The 21591-nt window shown below is 52.2% G+C and overlaps 1 protein-coding gene across 2 annotated transcripts; it reads left to right on the plus strand.

The window, feature by feature from the left end:
- Positions 1-6013: 6013 nt before the first annotated feature.
- RAB35 (RAB35, member RAS oncogene family) lies at positions 6014-21453 on the plus strand. 2 transcript variants are annotated; one of them, XM_066370781.1, is made up of 6 exons: positions 6014-6204; positions 11517-11567; positions 14855-14978; positions 19038-19162; positions 19251-19375; positions 19628-21453. In XM_066370781.1, the coding sequence occupies exons 1-6, from the start codon at positions 6153-6155 to the stop codon at positions 19754-19756; spliced, it is 606 nt and encodes a 201-aa protein (XP_066226878.1). In that variant the 5' UTR covers positions 6014-6152; the 3' UTR covers positions 19757-21453. The 2 variants fall into 2 exon arrangements, with proteins under 2 accessions (XP_066226878.1, XP_066226879.1); XM_066370782.1 differs by lacking the exon at positions 19251-19375.
- The last annotated feature ends 138 nt before the right edge of the window (positions 21454-21591 follow it).

A 21591-nucleotide genomic window follows, 5' to 3' on the forward strand; every position in this document is an offset into this window, starting at 1 on the left:
TCAAGAGAGTTCAACTATATTATTTTTTATTCCTTCTAACTCTAAATTCTTGTGTGGCTTCACTTTAATTCAACAGACACCCAAGTGCCTACCACATGTTAGGCCCCAGAGAATATCAGGATGGTCCCTGTAATCAAGGTATTCAATGTCCACTTGATTTTGAGGGCTACCTAAGGGCCGGGCAAGGCCATTGCCAAGTCTCTTGGTATGGCATCAGGCGTGCAGGTATGGGATAAAGGGCGTTTCCAGTTCCATCACAGGGACACCAGATGCTCTCTCCCTCTGGGGCCAGCATGTTGGAGAGTGCCCATCTTGGCTCCTCATTTAAAGTCCCTGACACTTGACCTGCCCTCTAAATTCCCATTTACACCTACTCTCCCTTCCTACAGGATTGCAGCGTGTGCTTCCTCCCTTGCTACTTATCTCAGCAACTTTAGAAGCCACTGTTGAACAGTCTGAAATCGATTCCACAGGTCCCCCCAGGCCTCCGCTGTGCTGTGGTCTCCGACTGCAACCCTGGGGGCCCTGCCTCCAACCTCAGGCCTCAGGTCTCCTCTCCATACCCCCATGGACTCCCCATTGGCGACTGCACTTCCTGCCTCTCCTCTCTGCCAGCTCAGCTCTTTCAAGTACCCGTAACTCATCTTCAGCCCTCACTACTCAATCCTGACCATTTGCTGACCTCTGCTATCCTCAAAATACTTCAAGAGCTCTTGATTATATAAGGTCTATCGGAAAGTTCTGTCCGTTTTTGGAATAAAACAAAATACAAATTTTTCTTACCGTCAATAAACTTTATTAAATAATATAATTGCCATTATTATTAATGATTTCTTGCCAGTGTGAGGGCAATTTGTATATCCCATTTTTGAAAAATGTTTTATCTTTTGATGCAAAAAATTGAACCAGTGCTTGTTTGATATCTTCTTCATTTTTGAATTTTTTGCCCTTCAAAAAATTTTGTAAGGACAAAAACAAGTGATAGTCGGAGGGTGCTAAGTCCGGGGAATATGGTGGATGCGACAGACATACTTCTGTAGCATTTCTTCCTTGTTGAAATTCGTAAAAATTACAGTGGTGTAAATGAACTTTATCAGTAGCCATGGGTACACTATGGCTTCACACATAAGACTAAAGTGAACCAACTTTGTTTTAGTTAATTTGCTACGTCAGTATGTATACATTAAGTGATAAAAACAGAGAGGCACACATGCGTCAAAGAAACATGTGCTTACGTGTTGAAACTTGTGATAGAAACGGACAGAACTTTCCGGTAGAGCTTATATGTACCTTACCTATTGATAGTCACTATCTTAGACATCAAAACTGGTCAACTTAAAAGTGTTATTCAGTCTGACCATGCGGTGGCGCAGTGGATAGAGCCTTGGACTGGGATGCGGAAGGACCCAGGTTTGAGACCCCGAGGTCGCCAGCTTGGGCGCAGGGTCAACTGGTTTGAGCAAAGCTCACCAGCTTGGACCCAAGGTCACTGGCTCCAAGCAAGGGGTTACTCCCTCTGCTGAGGGCCCCCGGTCAAGGCACATATGAGAAAGCAATCAGTAAACAACTAAGGTGTCGCAATGAAAAACTGATGATTGATGCTTCTCATCTCTCTTTTCCTGTCTGTCTGTCCCTATCTATCCCTCTCTCTGACTCTCGCTCTGTCTCTGTAAAAAAAAAAAAAAAGTTATTCATTTCAACACCACTGCTCTCACCACCCACTCTTCTCTTCTCATTCACTGCCCAATTTCCTGAGTGGATAGTCTGTCGGTACCCACTGCCTCCACAATCTCACTGTCCCTGTAAGCCTCTGCAAACTCGTCCCCCTTCTGTTCCTTCATTTTTCTCTTTAGACACATATTCATTTGCATTCTCTACTAGAACAGAAGCTCCACGAAAGCAGGGATTTTATAGTTTTATTTACTGTGAAATCCCAGCTCAGTGTCTGGCACACAGTAAGCCCTCGGATGTTTGTTGAAGGAACCGAAAGCTCCACGAGGATGGGCTTTGTTTTGCTCATGTTATATCCGCAATGCCCAGCACAGCGTCTGGCGCTTAGTAGGTACACAGTATTTACTGACCTTGCATCAGCTTACTTTCCTATAAGTGACATTTTGATATTGCTCTTCTGCTCAAAAACTTTCATTGCCTATGTACAAACAGGTGGTGTTGCAGAAGCTCGTCTGTGGGTTGGCTGTTCAGAGCAGTGGAACAAAGTTGTCCATTAGTAGTATACGCTGAATCTTACCTTAGGTCACAAATGTTTCTACTAGCTATCTACCAAAACATAGCTAGTCATTGAATTGTAGTTTATTTATTTTTGAATTATAGTTTAAATAATTGCAAATTTCTACGGGAAATGTACTCAGTGCATCATTTTGGGGGGGATGCAAGGCACATATCCTGGCCCCCTCAAAGCCAAAACTGGTGATCTTCACAGGTTGTGACAGTGGCTATTTAAATACACCTGTAATTCAAAGCTCTCTATATTCCAGTTTCATCAGGAAATCTTTACGATGAAATCTTGTCTCCATCATTCTAGCTAAGTGATAGCGCTGCTCCTCTGAAGTTTAGATGGCTTGACACCTATTTTATCTACTATATTGTCTTGTATTTTTAATTCCTCATGAGTATGTCTTTTTCTTTTTCATTTTTTAAAAAAATTGAGAGGGTGCGAGGTGGGAAGGCAGAGACAGACTCCTGCATGCACCCCGACCAGGATCCACCTGGCAAGCCCCATCCCCAGCGATGCTCTGCCCATCTGGGGCCACTGCTCTGTTGCTTAGCAACTGAGCCATTCTAGCACCTGAGGTGAGACCATGGAGCCATCCTCAGTGCCCAGGGCCAACTTGCTTGAACCAACTGAGCCATGGTTGCAGGAAGGGAAGATGGGGTGGTGGGGGGATGGAGAAGCATATGGTTGCTTCTCCTGTGTGCCCTGACCAGGAATCGAACCCAGGACTTCCACACGCCAGGCCGATGTTCTACCACTGAGCCAACTGGCCATGGCCTCTCATGAGTATGTCTTATTCTTTTTGTTTTGTTTTTAATTTTTATTTATTGATTTTAGTGAGAGAGGAAGGGAGGAAGGGAAGGAGGGAAGGTGTGAGAGAAAGAGAGAGAGAGAGAGAGAAACAGGAACATCAATCTTTTCCTTGTATGTACCCTAACCAGGGATTGAACCGGCAACCTCTGTCCTCTGTGCTTCGAGACAATGCTCTAACCAACAGGGCATCTGGCCAGGGCATTATTCTGATGAGACTAAGCTACTGGAGGAAATGGTTCCATTCTACTCTCTGTGGCACACAGTAAATAGCACTCATTAAATATTTAGTTACTAAGTAAATGAGGAAATTAGTGCCTACTGGCTCTCCAGAAGACAAATGCAGGCAAGTCAGGAATCTGGTCTTTATAATGGCCAGTTCTGCTCTACTTCTCAAAAGTACCCTGCAGCCCCGATGTCAGGAGGCTGCCTTGGAAATATATGCTCGAGTCTACAATAGGAAATGGCTGAAAGTATGCATGAGTCAGTGTAAAATGACCTGGTTAACAGCACTAGTTACTGTTTATCACATGCCTACACAGGCAAACCTTGGCGGTTCTGCAGGTTCAGTTCCAGACCACCGCCATAAAGCGAATTATCGCAATAAAGCCAGTCGCACAAATTTTTGGGTTTCCCAGTTTCACATAAGTTATGCCTGCACTATACTGTAGTCTATTAAATGCAATAGCATTATGTTTAAAAAATGTGTTATATTTGGCCCTGGCCGGTTGGCTCAGTGGTAGAGCGTCAGCCTGGCGTGCAGGAGTCCCGGTTCGATTCCCGGCCAGGGCACACAGGACAAGCGCCCATCTGCTTCTCCACCCCTCCCCCTCTCCTTCCTCTCTCTCTCTCTTCCCCTCCCACAGCCGAGGCTCCATTGGAGCAGAGTTTCCCCGGGCGCTGAGGATGGCTCTGTGGCCTCTGCCTCAGGTGCTAGAATGGCTCTGATTGCGGCATAGTGATGCCCCAAGATGGGCAGAGCATTGCCCCCTGGTGGGCATGCCTGGTGGATCCCGGTCGGGTGCATGCGGGAGTCTGTCTGACTGCCTCCGTTTCCAACTCCAGAAAAAAAAAAAGAAAAAAAGAAAAAAAAAATGTGTTATATTCTTACTAAAACATGCTACCATCTGAGCCTTCCTGTGAGCTGTAATCCTTTTGCTGCTGCAGGATCTTGCTTTCAATTTGCAAAAGCTCAGTATCTGTGAGCGCAGTAAAATGAAGTATGCCTACGTGTGCCAGGTGATTTACAAACAGCTCTACCCCTCACAACTGAGTAGAACCCAGGGTTCTGAGACATTGTGATGTGACTTATCCAAAAGCTCAAAGTTCTTAAGGGATGGAGCCAGGTTTTTTTTGGTTTTTGTGTTTTTTGTGTTTTTTTGAGGCCGGTGTCAAAGCTAGCATATGAACCAAAGTCTCTGACTCCAGAGCAGGTTGAAAAGATGAGATGGTCTGATGTGATCTCCTGCCTCATTGGCTGGTCAGGGTGCAGTGTGCCTGCCCGACGGCTACACTGAGACTTCTTTCTTCCCTCATACTTCCTAAATAAAACGGCCTGATCCAAGGGGAAGCCCACCAACCTTTCCCAGCCTAAGAAGGACCATTTCTCAATGGGCATATGGGCAGCTCCTCTCCCAGCCAGTTCCTTCAGATTCCAACCCATGTTCTTTTGACGTCCCACACTGATTGTCAGCTCCTGGAAAAACAAGTCAAAGCTTGAGTCAGACACTCCATGGGCTATCCAAGGATCTTGCCGGCAACATTGTTATAACAAAAAATTATAAACATGAATGCCTATCAACAGTAGAGTGGTTGAATTATAGTACAACCATATGGAGTACTATAATGCAGTGGTTCAAAAATAAAATGTCTAAGTATGTAAGCGAAAGAGGAGCACCCTTTAGTTGTGCAAGCTCACTGATTGCTTCTCATACGTGCCCTGGCCGGGATCGAGCCCCTGAAATATCCAACAAGTACTTGTCTGGAAAAGGAAAGGGCTATAAGGAACTTACAAATCTCAGCAATTCTATGAGGATAGCAGTAGAAGCATCCTATTTTTAGGGCAGGTGGGAACTTACTTCAAGGTGGGGCTGACAGAGCAAATCCGGCTTAACCTCTGCCAGTCCAGGTCTTCCTAACCAAACCACTCTAAGCTGTGTATCTACCTGTAGGTGGTGTGAAATTGAAGCCCACGGAGCTGCTGCTTTGGGTCTCCGGGTTGCATCGGATGCAACTTACACACTAGTCAATCTCCCAGGCTCAGCGTCAAGCTGGATGGGACTCTGACTCCAACTACTTTCCAAGACATCTCAGGCTCCAAGAGGTTGGAGGGCTAGGATGTGATTTCGACCCAGAGCTGACCTCAAAGGCCACACTCCTAATTAAGCTCCAGCAGGCGACTCCTGTGCTGTAAAACTCAGCAGCCACCAACAGCTCCAGCGCCCGGTCCCAGACCAGGGACTCGGTGAGGGGCTGGAACCAGCACTCCGGGGGCGGCGTCCATGTAGAAAGGGGCGGAGTGTCCTGAGTCCCGGGTCCCAAGGAACCGGGCGGCGTAAGCCCCGCCCCCACGCTCGCTGAGTGCATCTTTTTCTCACCGTAGTGCTTGCGGGGCTCGAAGATGAAGGAGCGAGTCCGTCCTGGGCCACAGCCGGGATTCTCCGGAACTCTCGGCTTCTTTCAGTTAGGGCTCGACAGCAGCTCAACAAGCCCAGCCTTCAGGGCCAAGGACGCCGCAGCAGCGACGTCCACTAAAGTGGCATTGAACAGGCAGGCCCGCGCTGGCAGGACGGCCAGAGCGCATGTGCGGTGCGCGAGCGCAGAGAGGGCATGGCTGGCCGCGGCTGCGGCTGCGCACAGCCGTCTCCAGCCGCTGCGCCTGCGCAATGGCGGGGCGGGGCGGGGCGGGAAGGAGGGAGGAGGCGGTAGCGGCGGCGGCTGCTGAAGAGGAGGAGGAGGAGGAGGAGGGGGAGCGGAGGGAGGTGTTTCTGTCAGTTCCGGCTGTTTGTTCGGGAAGTGGATCCGCTGCTGCCGGAGCAGCCCGGAGGGAGCTGCGGATAGCGAGGCCAGCACCGACCCCGCCCGCTTGCCCGCGCCTCCCCCGCCCACCATGGCCCGGGACTACGACCACCTCTTCAAGCTGCTCATCATCGGCGACAGCGGTGAGGGCCGAGGCGGCCGGAGGCGGCATGGGCCCTGCCGGGCGCGGCCCGCGGGAGCCTCGGGGCGGGCAGACGGGCGGGGAGGTGCCGGCCCGCGCGGGGCGGGCGGGGCTGCCCGGCGGCCACCGGCCCCAGGGGGCGCGCCGAGGGGCTCCCGGCCGCGCCGAGGAGAGGTATGGGCGCGGGGCTGCGGAGCGGAGGAGCCGGGCGAGCAAGGGTCGGGGCCGGGGCGCCGGGTCCACTCACCGCGCTTGCCGCTGCCTCACGTGTGACCTTGGTCAAGTCGCGCTATCTCTGCAGTTGGAGAGACCTGGGTTCGAGTCCTGGGACTGGGACTGCTAGCTTCCTCGCTCTGTGACCTTGGGCAAGTTGTTTCACCTTTCTGAGCCTCAGTTTCCTCACCTGAGAAGTGGGCACTTGCCTTGCTGGGTGGTGTGAAGATTTGATGAGATGCAGCTAAAAAAGTGCTTAGCGCCGACCTGGCCTAGGTGTTTTCTATTGATGTGGTTATCATTCTCCTTGCAAGCCTAAGTTTCTTCATCTGCAAAATAGGGATGTTCCCAGAACCTGCCTGTGGCATTACTGTGAGGTTTAAATAAGGTAAGGCGGGTCAAGCACTTGGCACAGGGTCTGGCACGTTTTTGCTGAATTACTATTACTGCTCCATCCCTCTATGGTTCCGTTTCTTCATCTGTAAAATGGGATAATAGGATCTGTCTCACTGAGCTGATTGAGTGTTAGAGATAACTCACGCACAGTGTTTAGATCAGGGCCTAGCCTGTAGTGAGGGTTCAGTATTCGTTTGTGGTACATACACATGCTGTATGTATGCTGAACAGGTACTGGAGGTGGGTCAGCCAGGATTACAGAAGTGCTCTGACCATATCCACGGTCCTGGAGAGCTCCTTGCTCAGCGCACTGCAACCTCTCCAGTGCCCAGTGCAGCGCCTGGCACCCAGTAGGTGCCTAACCCATATTTGTGGAATGAATGAATAGTAAGTGTCCTTAGAAAGAATAGCTGGTTTCTGGGAAAGGGTGGAGGGTGTTAGAGCTTTGGAGTGTGGCAGGTAGGCAGGATTATGGGGTGACCAAGAGGTCAGGGAGGCTGGCCCCGGGAGGTTTATGGGAGCATAACTGAGGTGCTGAGGTTATATGATGGGGCAGACGGCTGGGGAGCATGCAGAATTCATAGACCACACCTGAGTTGAATGTAGGGAAGGAGGTCACGTGACTGGAGGCAGAAACCAGGTTGGTGGTGGAACCCATGAATTGTTAAGGAAAGGGGGGACCAAATCAAAGGCGTTGTTAAGACCCTGATGTAGGAGTGTTGGGTGACAGTGTCATAGCTGGGCCAGGGAAGTATGTGGGTTTTGGTCTCTCTGTGGAGCTGGCTTGGGATGTGGTTGGTGGTTTGGATCAGGTAAAGGATGGCTGAGGTTTTCGTGGTTACTGGTGGAAGGGAGAGGTAAGAGGAAAAATTAGGAGCTAACTACAGAGATGAAGAGTAGCTGTGGCTGGGAAAGGAGTTAGAAAGGAGGAGGCTGTGGTTTGAATGAAAGAAAACCAGACAAGCTGTGTATGTAGACTTGCTCTTGGAAATGACTTCCGGCGTTCCTCTGGGTCTGAAGGCTCGTGCCTTTACATGATTTGATTTTAGCCCTGGCCTTGGTTTTGAGGGGCTGGCCCCAGGGTGCTTCCTTTGTTTTTGGAGTTAAAGTCAACTTACCATGGTCAGGGCTCCTTATCCCTCTGCAAGACATCTAGAGCCTATGTTGATATCCAAAAATGAAAAGCATCAACTCAGCAAGTAGTTGCAGCTTGTTGTTTTTCTTCTCCATAAAACCCAGAGGAAGGTTTTGGCCCCCTTTCTCATAGCACATTTTGCACGGTATATTGATTTTTCACTCAGGAGTAAGGTGTGGGAGAAGACTCACTGGATCAAGATTTATGTGGTCTGGCTCCTCGTTCAGTTTGAGCATGGAGGACAACGTTGTGTAGAGGAGATAGATGCTTTGCAGTTTAATTTTTCCCGACAGTGAGCTGTTATTCAAAGCCAAATGCTTAGGAAACTGGGAGATGGTAGCCATGGAAGTTCAAACTAAGCATTGGCAATTGAGCAAGGAGACGAACATCAGGCACTCCCCTGACCTGGGCTTCTTGAGTGGATCATCCTTGGGGTTTACTGAAGGACTTCACAGACTCTCATCTGGGTCCCATCCTTTGCCTGTGTGGGTTGTCAGATGAGCAAACTAAGGCTCAGAGGAGCTGACTGACTTGCCCAAAGCCACACAGCTCAGCAGAGGCAAAGCCAAGAGTTAAGGCAGATGGATTCGTGTGTGAGCAGCTGGTGTCAGGCCTGGCAAACTGTGGGCCCTCGGTGAATGTTAGTTTCTTTCTTTATACATCTAGAGTTCTTCCCACTCTGCCACATTGCACACACTTCTGGAATACATTCCTTCAGCTCTGCAGCTCTTCTTTATGTCTAAGGTTCTATATGTTCTGATGTTGGCTCTGATTTCTAATGGCGTTTCATCTGATCTGTGGGGCCAGCCATCTTCATTCTTAGAACCCGGAGGCTGGAGTGGCTGCCAGAGATCTAGTGAAAGCCTTTCCATTTACAGATGAGTGAACTGAGGCTCAGAGAGGGGAGGTGACTTGTCTGAGGTTATGCAGTGAATTAGTTGCTGAGCCTGTTTAAAATTGAGCACACTTTACTTGAAGGTCTAAAGGTCTTCAACAGCCTAGAACTGAAGCCAGGAGGAGGGAGGGAACTATATAGCCCAAGGGAGGAGCAGGGCTGAGGGTGGGGACTTCTGTGGTGGCTTTCTGAGGGCCAGAGCATCCGTGAAGCCCAAGAGGCAGAAAGCAGGGGAGGGTGGGAGTCTGGTACAGGGAGCATGGTGACAGCTGAGAATGGTATGTGAGGTTTTTGCAGACAAAATCTGTGTCTCCTGGCCACCAAGAGAGTTGATGCTGGCTTCTGCTCCTTGCAGGGCAACAGATGATGGGGCTGGACTGGTTTGATTTCATACTAGCTATGGCCCTTGGGAAGTTGTTGACTTCAGCGGTGGTGAAGGTAAATTGAGACTTGTCACTGCCTCTCTTAGGCCAGGCTTTGGGATGAATGGTAGCAGCGTATTTTCCCAAAGAGGACTCTTCCAGGGATATTTAGGAGATGACATTTCTAAGTAAGGGTGGGTGTCTGTTCCTTTTAAAGGGAGGAGCAATGCTGGAGGTAGGTGTCAGACCCAAACTAAGGCTGGGAGGAGCAGTTGAAGTGGTGACTGTAGTGGTCTTTCTGCCACCTACTGGTTTCCAGAAGCTCTGCAGGGGAGCCTGGGGGTGAGCAAGGGGACCCAGAGGGGCCCAGCTGGAGGGACTGCTGCTGCTTCATCGCCTCAGGCACAGAGAGCCTGTCCCCTTCTCTGTTTTAGATATATGGGTGGCAGATAAAATTTAATTTAAAAGAAGGATTCTGCTGCCCCCAAAAGTTTGGAAACCACTGCTTTAGCTTCTGTAAATGCTGCAGTCATAGCCTTAGATAGCATGGCTGTCAGTATGATTGGCATCCTTTTAGTCATGCTTCATTACATAGTGTTTTGTGCTGGGCCTGGCTTCCAGCACACTCAGTGTCCAAGATAAGTGAGGCAAGATCTCCTTCCTATAGGAACTCACAGCCTAGTGGCTCGGCACAAGCTTCTAGCTGAGTAAGCGCACCCAGAAGTCTCCAAAAGGAAGCAGAGGAGCTGGCAGGGCCGATGGGGTGTTGGCATTGGGCAGAGCCTGTGAGGGACCCAGCCCAGAACTTGGGCTCTCCTTGGGCTCAGCAGGAAGCCTCGCAGAGGCAGCGATGAGGAAGTGGCTCTAAGCAAGGGTGCCGTGGGCACGGGCTGAGCCGCAGGTACGTGGGCGCGGCCCCCAGCCTGCCTGTGGGAGGCCAGACCCACGCTTACTCCAGGAAACAAGTTTCCTGGCCTTCCCTGGACAGGACACTCATTTGGGGATGTCTCCAGGTGAGATCATCCGAGAGGACTGCTCAGAGGGGACGTCTGAATTAGTTAGGATTAGAGAGGCACCGCTGGAGGCGGGGCAGAGCCAGTGCCCTCTCTGAGGAGCTGGTGGACACTCTGGGTTCCTTCCCATAAAAATGTTTATGTACTAAAAGTTTGCACTTGGTTGTGGAGGTGTCTGAGATCTTAGGTTAAGATCTCTTCATATCTAGCTTTGATAGCACTGCTGCTGAAAGTTGACCAGGAGTGAGCTGGAGGAGCCCCTTTGGGGTCTTTGTATTCCACTTCCGTTTTGAAACACACAATACTCCCCAAGCAGTAGTATGTATTGGGGAGAGCGCCGGGGTAGACAGCCCCGGATCAGACCTCAGCCCACAGTTCCTGCGGAGGCCCCTAGACCAGCTGCTAAGCTGTTCGGAGCCCCAGTTGCCTTGTCTTGAGAGATGCAGCTGGAATTATAGGAGCACAGAAGTGCCCACCACACAGCACCCTGTCCATCCTGATTCTTTCCTCTAGTCAGTTGATGCAGCCGGCGTCAGGGTGGCATGGGTAGGGATGGGACAGAAGGACCCAGGACAGCTTGCGTGTGGCAGGCTAAAGCTGCTGGGTGTGAAGTAAAGGGAAGCCAGGCTTACGAGGGTCTGCCCGTCCTGGGGACAGTGTGCCTGCAGATGCTGTGGCAAGTGACATACTCTGGGCTCACGGGAGCTATTGGCTGATATGTGTACGGCAGACACCGTTCCACACTGACCAGCTGGCAGTGACATTCCGGGCTAAGGTGGCTGACAGTTGGTCCGAGTTGTCTGGGCCTCAGTTTCCTCAACTGCAAAATAGCCCTGATGATTTCAAGCTCTCTTACCACCTGTGCGGGTTCTCGCCTCACACTACACACAAATCGAAGCTCCACACATAATGCGCATTCTCTAGGGACCGTGTTTTAGACGCAGTTTGGGGCCGGTATCATTTGGTTGACCTTCCTCTGCCTTAATTTTGTCTTCTGGTACCTTCCTCTGGGTTGCTGGGGCTAGCCCTCAGCACAGCACTTGGGCATGAGTCCCTTTCTCATTCCTATCCTGGGCATTTGGGGAGCAGCTTGTCTTACACTAGGACAGAGGACAAGGTCAGAGATTGAGTGGGGAGACGTTCTTGGTGTGGCTGCTTGTGACTAAGAGCAGCATCGAGGAGGGAGCTGGGTCCTGCTGAGCTCAAGAATGGGGACCTGGGTGTCGCCTCCCTGAAGAAGGAAGGACTGGGCTGGAGGAGGGGACCATGCTGCCTCTCATCTCCTGCTTTCTCTTGCAGGTGTGGGCAAGAGCAGTTTACTCTTACGCTTTGCAGACAACACTTTCTCAGGTGAGTGTGCCCGTGGCGTGCTGCTGGGCTATTCTAGTTTTGAAATCCCTTTTCTTGGCACCAGGACATGCCTGCCTCTGCCTCGGTTGGTCCGATCGCGGGCTGCGGGGGTGGATGGGGGAGTGGTAGGCAGAGGAGGACACGGGTCAGGAGCCTCTCAGTCGCTCTTAATCTGTCTGGTCAGAAAAATTCTTTACAGGCCTATACTTGTGCCACCCATGGTCTTTTTGTGCCCCAACATTTAAAAAAGAAAAAAGAGAGTTAAAAAATATTACTAGTTAGGCCCTGGCCGGTTGGCTCAGTGGTAGAGTGTCGGCCTGGCATGCAGGAGTCCCGGGTTCGATCCCCGGCCAGGGCACACAGGAGAAGCGCCCATCTGCTTCTCCACCCCTCCCCCTCTCCTTCCTCTCTGTCTCTCTCTTCCCCTCCCGCAGCCGAGGCTCCATTGGAGCAAAGATGGCCCAGGCACTGAGGATGGCTCTGTGGTCTCTGCCTCAGGTGCTAGAATGGCTCTGGATGCAACAGAGTGACGCCCCAGAGGGGCAGAGCATTGCCCCCTGGTGAGCATGCCTAGTGGATCCCGGTCGGGCGCATGCGGGAGTGTCTGACTGCCTCCCCGTTTCCAGCTTCGGAAAAATGCAAAAAAAAAAATAAAAAAAAAATTACTAGTTAGTACATGCCTGTGTAAAATTTCAAACAGGAAAGCAAAGTGAAAAATGAAAGTGGTGCCCCCTCTGCTCAGCATGATGTCCACCTTCCCAACTCTCCTCCGCTCCACACTCCTCATGCTCTAGGTCAGCACCTTGCCTTCCCCTCTGTGTGTCGGGGTCGTCCCCAGCCTTCCATGGCCACGTGCAGCCCTGGACACACATGGTTCATCAACAGTACTCTCGATGTGTACCTGCTTTCTGGCAGCTTCTAGTTTCAGTGATGCTGCATTGCTTGGGATACACTGCATGTTGATTCTTGTATAGAAGAGGAGTCGCTGGGTCAGGGGTGTGTTCTGGCAACAGGACTGAACGGAGCTGTCAGATAAGCTGCGCTAGGTGTACTGACGCTCCCACTGAAGGGGCTTAGAGTGTCTATCAGTGCTGGGACCTGTCTTCATTTTTGCTAAGCCAGTCAGCAATACCTGCTATCTTGTTTGAGTTTGTATTTTCCTGAAACTGATGAACTGGTTGTGTTTCCCTTTGTTTGAATACATCAGGTTGATTGTAGGGGCTTTGGGCTGGCTTGGTCTTTCTGATCAAGGATGAAGTGTGACTGTCTTGTAGGGAATTCCCTATGATGTGGTCAAGGGCGGAGCTAAAACTAGGAAGTGATTACAGGGCTGACGCCTCTTGCCTCTGGGTGGATAAGTAGTTTCTCCCAGCGGTAGTCCTGCAGCACCACCCGTGGTGTGATGTGGAAAGACTTGTCTGTGTGACCAGGAGCCTGACTAAGCCTCGGCTCATCTGTACTGTGGGACTGATCCTCGTCTTTCCCACAAAGGGTTATTGCGAGGCTTACCTAGTGCCTGGGACTCCGTAACCTTTCAGTGATTTCAGTGGTTTGTTGTTGGTAGGACCTTCTGATCAGGAATGGTCACTAACGGGCAGCTTCTCATTACGCTGAGATAGTCCTCTTCTTTCTTATGGCTCTCTGACGCCCCATCCTGTCAGCTTCCACTCCTGGAGGGCTCTCCTGCAGTCTCACCCCTCTTCCCATTTCTGCTACTGGTATCTTCGTTCATTCTAGCCTGAAGCATTCCAGCAGCCCCTCCCGTCCCCTCAGACTGCTGAATTCACCCTGCCAGCACCCAGCTTGGCCAGGGGCTTGCCTAGCTCAACACCTCAGCAGCCCTCTCTGAGGTGAGCGGAGCTGACAGCAAGGTTTCTCCCCTCAGCAGCGGTGATCTCTGGGCCCCGTGACACACACCGTGACTGTTTGTTGTCAGGGCCATTCTGAAGGATATAGAGCAAAACCCCTGGGCTCCACCCACCCGATGCCAGCAGCAGTAGCATTGCCCCCCTCACCCCTGTTGTGACAACCAAAAATGTCTCCAGACGTTGCCCTCTTCGTCCTCTGCGGGGACACAGTCCTCCCTGTTGAAAACCACTGCTCTTCATAATCTATTTTCGGCACACCTTCCCAGCTTTCCTGCTCCTACAGTTTGTTTATTCTTTTGTTGTTTCACAGGCTCTCTCGCTGGCCCTCTCATTCAGCCACCAGCTGCGTGTTGAGCGCCTGCAGCAGTGGGCGCGGGGCCTTTCCTTGGCATCGTCCAGTGCTCCCGGAGTAGGGGGCTGGCTTGTTTTTGAATGTTTTCTGTGTTTTGCCTCCGCTCTTTTCCTCTGGGTGGGATGTCTTCCCCCCACTGAATCTCAACCTTTGAAATTTTACCTATTCTTTCAAGCTGGGCCCTAATGCGACTTCCTCCCCGAAGGCCTTCCTTGATCTCCACCCCGCCTTGAACTTTGACTTTTCCTTTAGAGTTTTGACTTTTCCTTTAGAGTTTTGACACTTCATAGAGTCAGTTGTGTGTGTGTCCTGTGTTAAACTGTAATCTCCAAATGGAGTGAAAACATGTCTTCTTAGCATCCGGGCCTTTGTGAGCCTGGACAGGCCCGTTACATTGGCCAGAAATTCTCTTCCACTCCATCTTTCACAAAGATGCCCTGGGAGAGCTGTTTATAATGCAGCTCATGCTCCGATTGGAACCTTCAGTGCCTTCCTGTCACACACAGAAGAAAGCCTCAGCTCTTCAAATGGTATAAATGGCCCAAGGTCAGGCCTTGGCACCCCTACCTGCCTCAACTCTGCCTGGCCTCACATGACTGCACGACCCTTCCCCCACTGCTATTGTGCTAAGGTCCCCTCTGCCTGGAGCACGGCTTTTTACATTGCAGGTCATGACTTGTGTGTTAGGCAGTTAATTTTGTGGCTCATTTAAAATGTTTGCAATAGAATAGAAAAGAAAAACAGTGCATGATAGGTCTCCCCCCATTCTCAGGCCATAGCTAACAGACAGCCTGGCCACTCCAATTCAAGGAGCCTGCCCCTTCCCCCAGTCACATCTCTCATTTTATTTCCTTTGTGTCACTCATCACTCTTGAAATTGTCTTATCGCTTTGTTTCATTGTACCCTGTCTGTTGCGCTCACCTTGACTGTGGGTTCCGTCATGGCAGGGCACATGTCTTTCTTATTCAGAACAGTGTCCCTGAGCCCTATGTGTGGGGGCCCAGAGTGAGTGCAATGTAGTCCCCCTGGGCACCTGCCGGCCCCGCTAACGCGCATGTGTGTGCAGGCAGCTACATCACCACAATCGGCGTGGATTTCAAGATTCGGACCGTGGAGATCAATGGGGAGAAAGTGAAGCTGCAGATCTGGGACACGGCCGGGCAGGAGCGCTTCCGCACCATCACCTCCACGTGAGTCCGCTCGGCCAGCCCCTCTGGCCCCTCGCCACCGCCATTGGGATGCACTTGTCCGGGGCATGCTAGAGATGTCGCTGGGTGGGCCCCTGAGCCTGTCGGGAGGTAAGCTCCTTGCTGGCCATAGTCGGTAGTGTCAAGCTGAGCTCTCCTCTCCCTAAGGATGTGAGAGGAGGAGGGGATGAGGCGTGGCTGCTGCCCGGGTGTGGGCCGCAGCTGAGCACCGTGGCTCTGGGTATCAGTCAGCTTACCCTCCGGCCTTTGGTTCCTTTGTCTATAAAATGGGGTAATATGTTGGCTTTGCCAGGTGGTCAGACATAGTCAATGACAGTTATTTTGTTGGGGTGTCGGCTGTGCAGCCCGCCATCACCCACCCCGACTTCTTGGAGCTTGCTTCTCCCTGATGGGAGGCCGGGAAGGCGCTGGTGCCACGAGGCCGTTGTGAGGCCACTACTTGGCCTCCCTAAAGCTGGTTCCTGGGCACCTGCCTCAGCCAGCGGGCAGCCCTCCTGTGCTGTTGCCCCACGTTTGTGACTCTTCGCTACAAATAGGAGATCCCAGCTGGAGCATCTGTGGAGGGGCTCTTGGTTCTGGGCTGTACTGGAACAGCTTCCAGGAAAGAGCAGGGCTTTGAAGGCAAATGGTTTGGAGTTTGCAGTTCTGTTCTCCTGTGTGACCTTGGACAAGCTGCCCAAACATTCTGTGCTTCAGTTTCCCAGAGGGTTTATCTTCAGGCTTTGCTTCCATGCTGAGTCCACGCTCCGGGTACTCTGCATAGGCTTCATCGGGCTCTCACTGAGCCCTCTGAGGTGGCTATTATTGTCTCCATTTTACAGATGAGGGGACTTCTGAGAGGGGTCCTGCTCTCATGGGCGGCAGGCCTGAGCAGCACGCGGCGGTGCATGCAGAGCAGGAGCTCATGTCTGAGCCGCAGTCGTGGCTTCTTTGGGTGGCCTCTCCTTGGTCTTCCTGCAATGGTCCCTGTGTGAGTGGGGGCTCTTGGGAAAGCGGGTGAGGAAGTGCCCGGCCGGAGATCCCTTTCCTCCCGTTAGCATGGAAACAGGGCAGACCCCAGGCTGGCTGCAAGCTTTTCTGAGGGTGGGACATGTGAGGGGTAAGAGCCCCCACAGTGGTGGCTGGGAGTGTGGCGGGGACTCTAGGGGTGCTGGCTGGGTGGCCCTGCTCAAGGGGTTGGATCCCGAGTGGTTTCTGTGGGTTTCTTCACTGGGCTAGCCCTACAGTGAGCACTTGTGTACTGTGGTCTGAGACGCCCTGAAACCCTAGGGGTCCTGTCCTAGGGGCCACCGAGAGCAGCTTTCTGTAGTTACTTGCTGATGAGCTGCCTGAGCCCCCTTGTGTCTCAGGAACTGTTACTGAGGCCCTGAGGAAGGCAGTGGGGTCAGAGGCTCCTTCAGGTAGGATGGATGTCTTTGGGTGGCCTGAACCAGACCAAGTGCTCTTGGTCAGAACAAGGCACTGACCCCAGATGTCCTTACCCTGGGCTGGGACTGTTGCTAAGGATGTTACCTACTTCACTGAATTCTGATAAAAAGAGTCCTGTGATTATCTCCATTTTATGGACAAGAAAAATGAGGGCCAGGAAGGGTACAGTGACTTAGTGGTTAGTCAGGAGTTGAACTAAGGTCTGATGCCAAAGCTCTCTTGCCTTTAACCAGTCCCACAGCCCTGCCCTCTGCTGGCCCCTCCACCCCGAGGGACGAGGGATGGGCTGAGGCAGATGCAGATGCTCTCGTGCCTCCTGTGGGTTAAGACCAGTCAGGGGACTCAGTGCAGCTGAGAAATGCTGCCTGGGCAGGGCAGTGGGCCCTGGGCTGCCCGCGCCCCTTTAGCAGAGGAGCTGGAGCCCGTCCCCCAGCTGCCAGGCGGTCGGCTCCCTTCAGGGCAGGGTGGGAGGGGTGAATGGCCTCCTTCAGTTATTGGGGAGACTGGAGTCCCTCAGCTGCCCTAGGGTGGTGTGTTTGTTTCAGGGTTCCTGAGAAGGGGGAGGTCTGCACCCTGGCAGCTGTGGCACCGGCTCAGGCCTGCTGGCTGTCCTGTCTGGGGCGCTGAGGGAGCTCCATCGCAGGGTTCCTGACTTTGACCCTCTTGAGGCAGGGGGCTCTGTAGGCCGTGCTGAGGGGCCGTGGAAAGACTGGACACCCCATGATGGAGCTGGTGAAGAAGGAAGGAGACTTGCAGGAGGTTGGAGATTGTTCTCTTTTTAGGGAATAGGGCGGTCAGGGTTCGGTAGTGTGGCCTTTTCTGACTCAGGGCATTAAAAGAGAAACTAATACTGCATCTTCTTAGCCTGCCAGCAAAGAGCCCTGTTGTCACCTCTCACAGATTCTTGTCTCCTGGTAGCGGGTTTTGCTGAGCAAGAGGTCTGGCCGGGGGCGTGGGTTTGGGGAGGAGTAATAGGTGTCCGACAGTGAGATGAGAGGGAGAGGTGATCGGAAAGGAAGCCCCTTCGATACCTGGCCCTGGAATTAGATGCAGGCGCCCTGACTGTGGGATGACTTCAGGCAGGTCACTTGGCCTCATGTTCCCACTGAGACTCTACTTCCTGTTCATCATACCAGGTTGTTGTAAAGATTATTTAGGTAGTGGATATAAAGCTCTGGGCACTGTGCATGGCACAGAGCGAAATTGTGGTGAGTGGACATGATTACTGGTAGCAGTTGTAACAGGAAGCCCAGAGGCACTGGTGCCCTTCTCCCCGGACCCGAGTCTTTCTCTCTCTGAGTCTCTCTCTGTCTCTGATAAAGACCCTTGCATGGGCTCCAGAGAAGGTGGAGCTTCCCAGAAAGCAATGGGGGCTTTGTGCTAGGGTGGGGCCAGGCCGTAGGTATGGGCATCTTCAGTAGTCTTTAGCAAAGAAGAGTTTGGAAACATTGCCCTGCTCACATTTTGCTGGCAGGGGGCAATCATCTCTTCCCCTGGTTCTCAGCCTGCACTTGTACCTGCTCAGGTGGGTGTCTCCCAAGCTGAACTGGTAACCTGGTGCTCTCAGCAGGGCGGTGGAGGGCAGGGGGCAGGGGCAGGGGCAGGGCTGATTCTGAGGGACAGTGCCTAGATAGCTCTATTATTCAGGCTCCTCACAGCAGGTAATGAATGGCAGAGCTGTGGGCATTGGTTCTTACCTCATCCTCAGAGGCTCCTGGTGAGTGGGAGTCTCTGTAGCTCTGGGTGGGGGTGTCACCTGGCTGTCGAGGCTGGGTAGACTCTTCAGGGCAGTGTGAGGCCCTGTCCTCCTCTTCCTCCCTGGGCTGATGTTCTCCACCTGTCCTACTGAACCATGTGAACGAATGGTGTTTGAAGGGGACTATTTATACCTGCCTGCCTTCCCTGGGCTTGCCTGGTCAAGGCATATACAACAAGCAATTCATTGATGAACAACTGAAGTGAAGCAACTATGAGTTGATACTTCTCGCTATACCCCCCTTCTTTCTATAAAATCAGTAAATAAAAATCTTTTAAAAAAAAGTATGTATGTTTCAGCTGAACATCTCTATCGCATTTGAACTGTTGATTGTGTTGTATGCCCATCACCCAAAGTCAGATTATTTTCTGTCACCATATATTTGTCTCAAGAGAAAAATTTTTGAATGTTAAAACAAGGCTAGTGATGATATGATGTCAAGTGCAAAACGTGCCTGGGCTTGCGGGAGGCGGGGCATGGTGCAGTGTGTAGATGGTGTTACGTTGAGTTGTACACTTGAAACCTGTATGGTTTGGTGAAGCAGGTTAACCAAATGAATTAATAAAACAAGAACTTAAAAGAAATTTCAAGGTAATGGTAGACTCCGAACCAGGCTGGCTGCACTCTGGAGTGCTTGGTGCTAGGGGACAGTGGGAGGCTCCATGCTGCTGAGCATCCCACCCCCGCTGGCTGAGGCAGTGCGTCCGTCTGTCCGAGGAAGTCCCACAAGGCCAGGCAGGGGGACTCTGCTGTCTTGCTGGGAAGTGTTTGTCCCTCCCAGTTCCTAGCCGCCCTCCAGACACAGGCAGGCAGGTCTTGTGTAGGCTGAAGCTCTGACGCAGACCCTGGCCTCACAGGTATTATCGGGGAACCCATGGGGTCATCGTGGTTTACGACGTCACCAGTGCTGAGTCCTTTGTCAACGTCAAACGGTGGCTTCATGAAATTAACCAGAACTGTGACGACGTGTGCCGAATATTAGGTGAGATTTGGCTCACTGGGCTGGGACAGTGGGGTGGAGGGTGCTGGGGTGCTCCTGCGGGGCCAGCTGACTTTGCTTTGCCTTGAAGTGGGGAATAAGAATGACGACCCTGAACGGAAGGTGGTGGAGACAGAAGATGCCTACAAATTTGCCGGGCAGATGGGGATCCAGTTGTTTGAGACCAGTGCCAAGGAGAATGTCAACGTGGAAGAGGTGAGGCATGGGCCGGAGCAGGGAGGGAGGCAATGGGCCCAGCTCCGCTCCACCACCTCGGCCCTCTCCCCACTGCCAGCCTGCCTGGGGGCACCCAGGTGGAGGGCAGGAAGCATCACAGTAACTGCCAGGCCTTCTAAAGCGGAGCGCTGGGAGGCGGGAGGCGGCTGTGCCAATCAGCAGAGGTAGCAGAGCCAAGATGGGGACTCCCCGCTAGGTCTGAGGTCCACCCTGCCTCCTTCATCCTCACAGATGTTCAACTGCATCACAGAGCTGGTCCTCCGAGCAAAGAAAGACAACCTAGCGAAACAGCAGCAGCAGCAACAGAACGATGTGGTGAAGCTCACGAAGAACAGTAAACGAAAGAAACGCTGCTGCTAATGCCGCCCCAACCCCTGCAGAGACTGCACTGTGGCTGCGCCCGGGATCGAGGCCCGCGGGCTCCTCGGGGGACAGTCTCAGTTTTGTGCCGTTATTTAAAGAATTCTTTCCACATTTTTCTATCTGGAGGCACCATCGGCTCTTCCTCCCCTCCCCCTCGAGTACTAAGAAGGTGTTGGACAGCCTGCCCTTCCTTTCTGGTGCCCCTCCCCCCTGGCCAAGGCACCTGGGCCCGGCGAGGACGCTGCCAGCGAGCGGACTGATTAACCAGTTTGTACATAATGTATATTGCTTTAACCAACCAGTTCCCCCTTGTCCTGCTCTGGCTTTGCCTCCCTAATGCCAGCCTGCTGCAACAGAGCCTCCCTCCCCGTCCCATCTTAACGCCAGCAGCTTCCTGAGGAGACAGGATCGCTTCTACGTCTTTTGCCAACCTCGGCTGGTGGAGTGGGCTCCATGTTAACTCATTCTCTCCTGCAGGCCGTCATCGCCTTGTGTCTGGCATGTAGGGTCTCGCCCATCTCCAGGGCCTGTGCCATCTGTGTTCCCAGCCCAGCTCCCTGCCTGCCCCATCATACCCCTGACCATTGTGGCAGCTGGGGAGGCCTGGCCTTGAGGCAGGCCTGGGGCTTCCCTGAGAGGCCCTGCCCTCAGCTGGCCCAGCCCTTTGGTTCCAAAGGAGCCACTCATGCCCTTTGGCCAACAGATTTCTTGTCCTGCCTTCTAGACGCCTGTAAGCTACAAACCCAGGGGAGCTGTGGCTTCTATTTATACCAACCTGTTTCAGTCCCAACAGAAAGTGTGTGTTCATGCAGGGATGGGGCTTAGGAGCGTTATTTTAAAAGCTAAAGAAAATGAAGCCAAATCAAATGAATTAAGTTCCTCACTTTTTTTCTCTTCTTGTGGTTTGGTTGGCACAGCAGCAAACGTTGTGGCCTCCCCTTTGGGTCCAGTGTTTTTAGAAAAAGCGAATGGCTTCCTGTCATTGTGGGGCTGGGTTCTTGGCAGAGCAGCTCTGCCTTCCTGGATGTTTCTTGGAGGGAATGGAGACCGCCTCTCACCCTTGTCTGTGTCGGCATGGGGCCTCCACTGAGCTTTTGGGTCTTCGATGTGGGGAGCGAGCGGGCGCTGCTGGGCCGTGGGGATGCCGTCTCTGAGCGGGGCGGCAGGCAGCCTCAATCACTGACAGAACTGTCTTAGTACAAAGGAAACTTGGGGATTTCTTAGCAGGTGGGAAGGATGGCAGCTGGGGCTGGGAGCCAGGCAGCTTTGACCAACCCTGGTCCCTCGGAGGAAAAACCAGGGTTATCTGCACTTGATTACTATCTCCTTCCCTCCTCCTTGGGACACTTCATTCACCTTTCCCCTAAAAGGATCACGTAACCTGGGAATAATTTATTTCAACACCATGATGATGTTTTGTTAGACTTCCTTTCCTAGGCGATTTCCAGGTAAAGCCCTGACTGGACAATCACATCAGATCACACTGCGTATTTTCGTTAACACTGTTGAGGGGTTTTTAATCAAAACGGGGTTTCCTTTGACCTGTTTCTCCACTTCCCCAAACTGCCAAAACACTGTGGTTCCATGTGACAGGCCTTTACTTTGGAGCCGCAGGATGAGGTGGGGGAACTCTGGGAAGGCGGTGCTGTGAAGGTTGCCATGGTGCCAACCAGCAAGTACCCTTGTTTGGTTGGGGGGCCAGGAGCAAAAGCATGGTCTCCATCCTGACAGTCCTGGGGCGGGCAGGACACTCCACTCTGAGCAGTAAGGTGACATCAGTTGGCAGTGCTTGCAAATCCAAGCAGTAAGAGGAGAGGGTCTTGGAAGTTTCC

The sequence above is a fragment of the Saccopteryx leptura genome, chromosome 2 (genome assembly GCF_036850995.1).
Source record: "Saccopteryx leptura isolate mSacLep1 chromosome 2, mSacLep1_pri_phased_curated, whole genome shotgun sequence".
Taxonomy (NCBI): domain Eukaryota; kingdom Metazoa; phylum Chordata; class Mammalia; order Chiroptera; family Emballonuridae; genus Saccopteryx; species Saccopteryx leptura.

Bases quoted from the DNA above. Each gene is read 5' to 3' on its own strand.
- RAB35 (XM_066370781.1), top strand. From the start codon at position 6,153: ATGGCCCGGGACTACGACCACCTCTTCAAGCTGCTCATCATCGGCGAC. The intron at 14,979-19,037 runs GTGAGTCCGCTC...CTGGCCTCACAG, and splicing joins TTCCGCACCATCACCTCCAC to GTATTATCGGGGAACCCATG. The intron at 19,163-19,250 runs GTGAGATTTGGC...TTTGCCTTGAAG, and splicing joins CGACGTGTGCCGAATATTAG to TGGGGAATAAGAATGACGAC.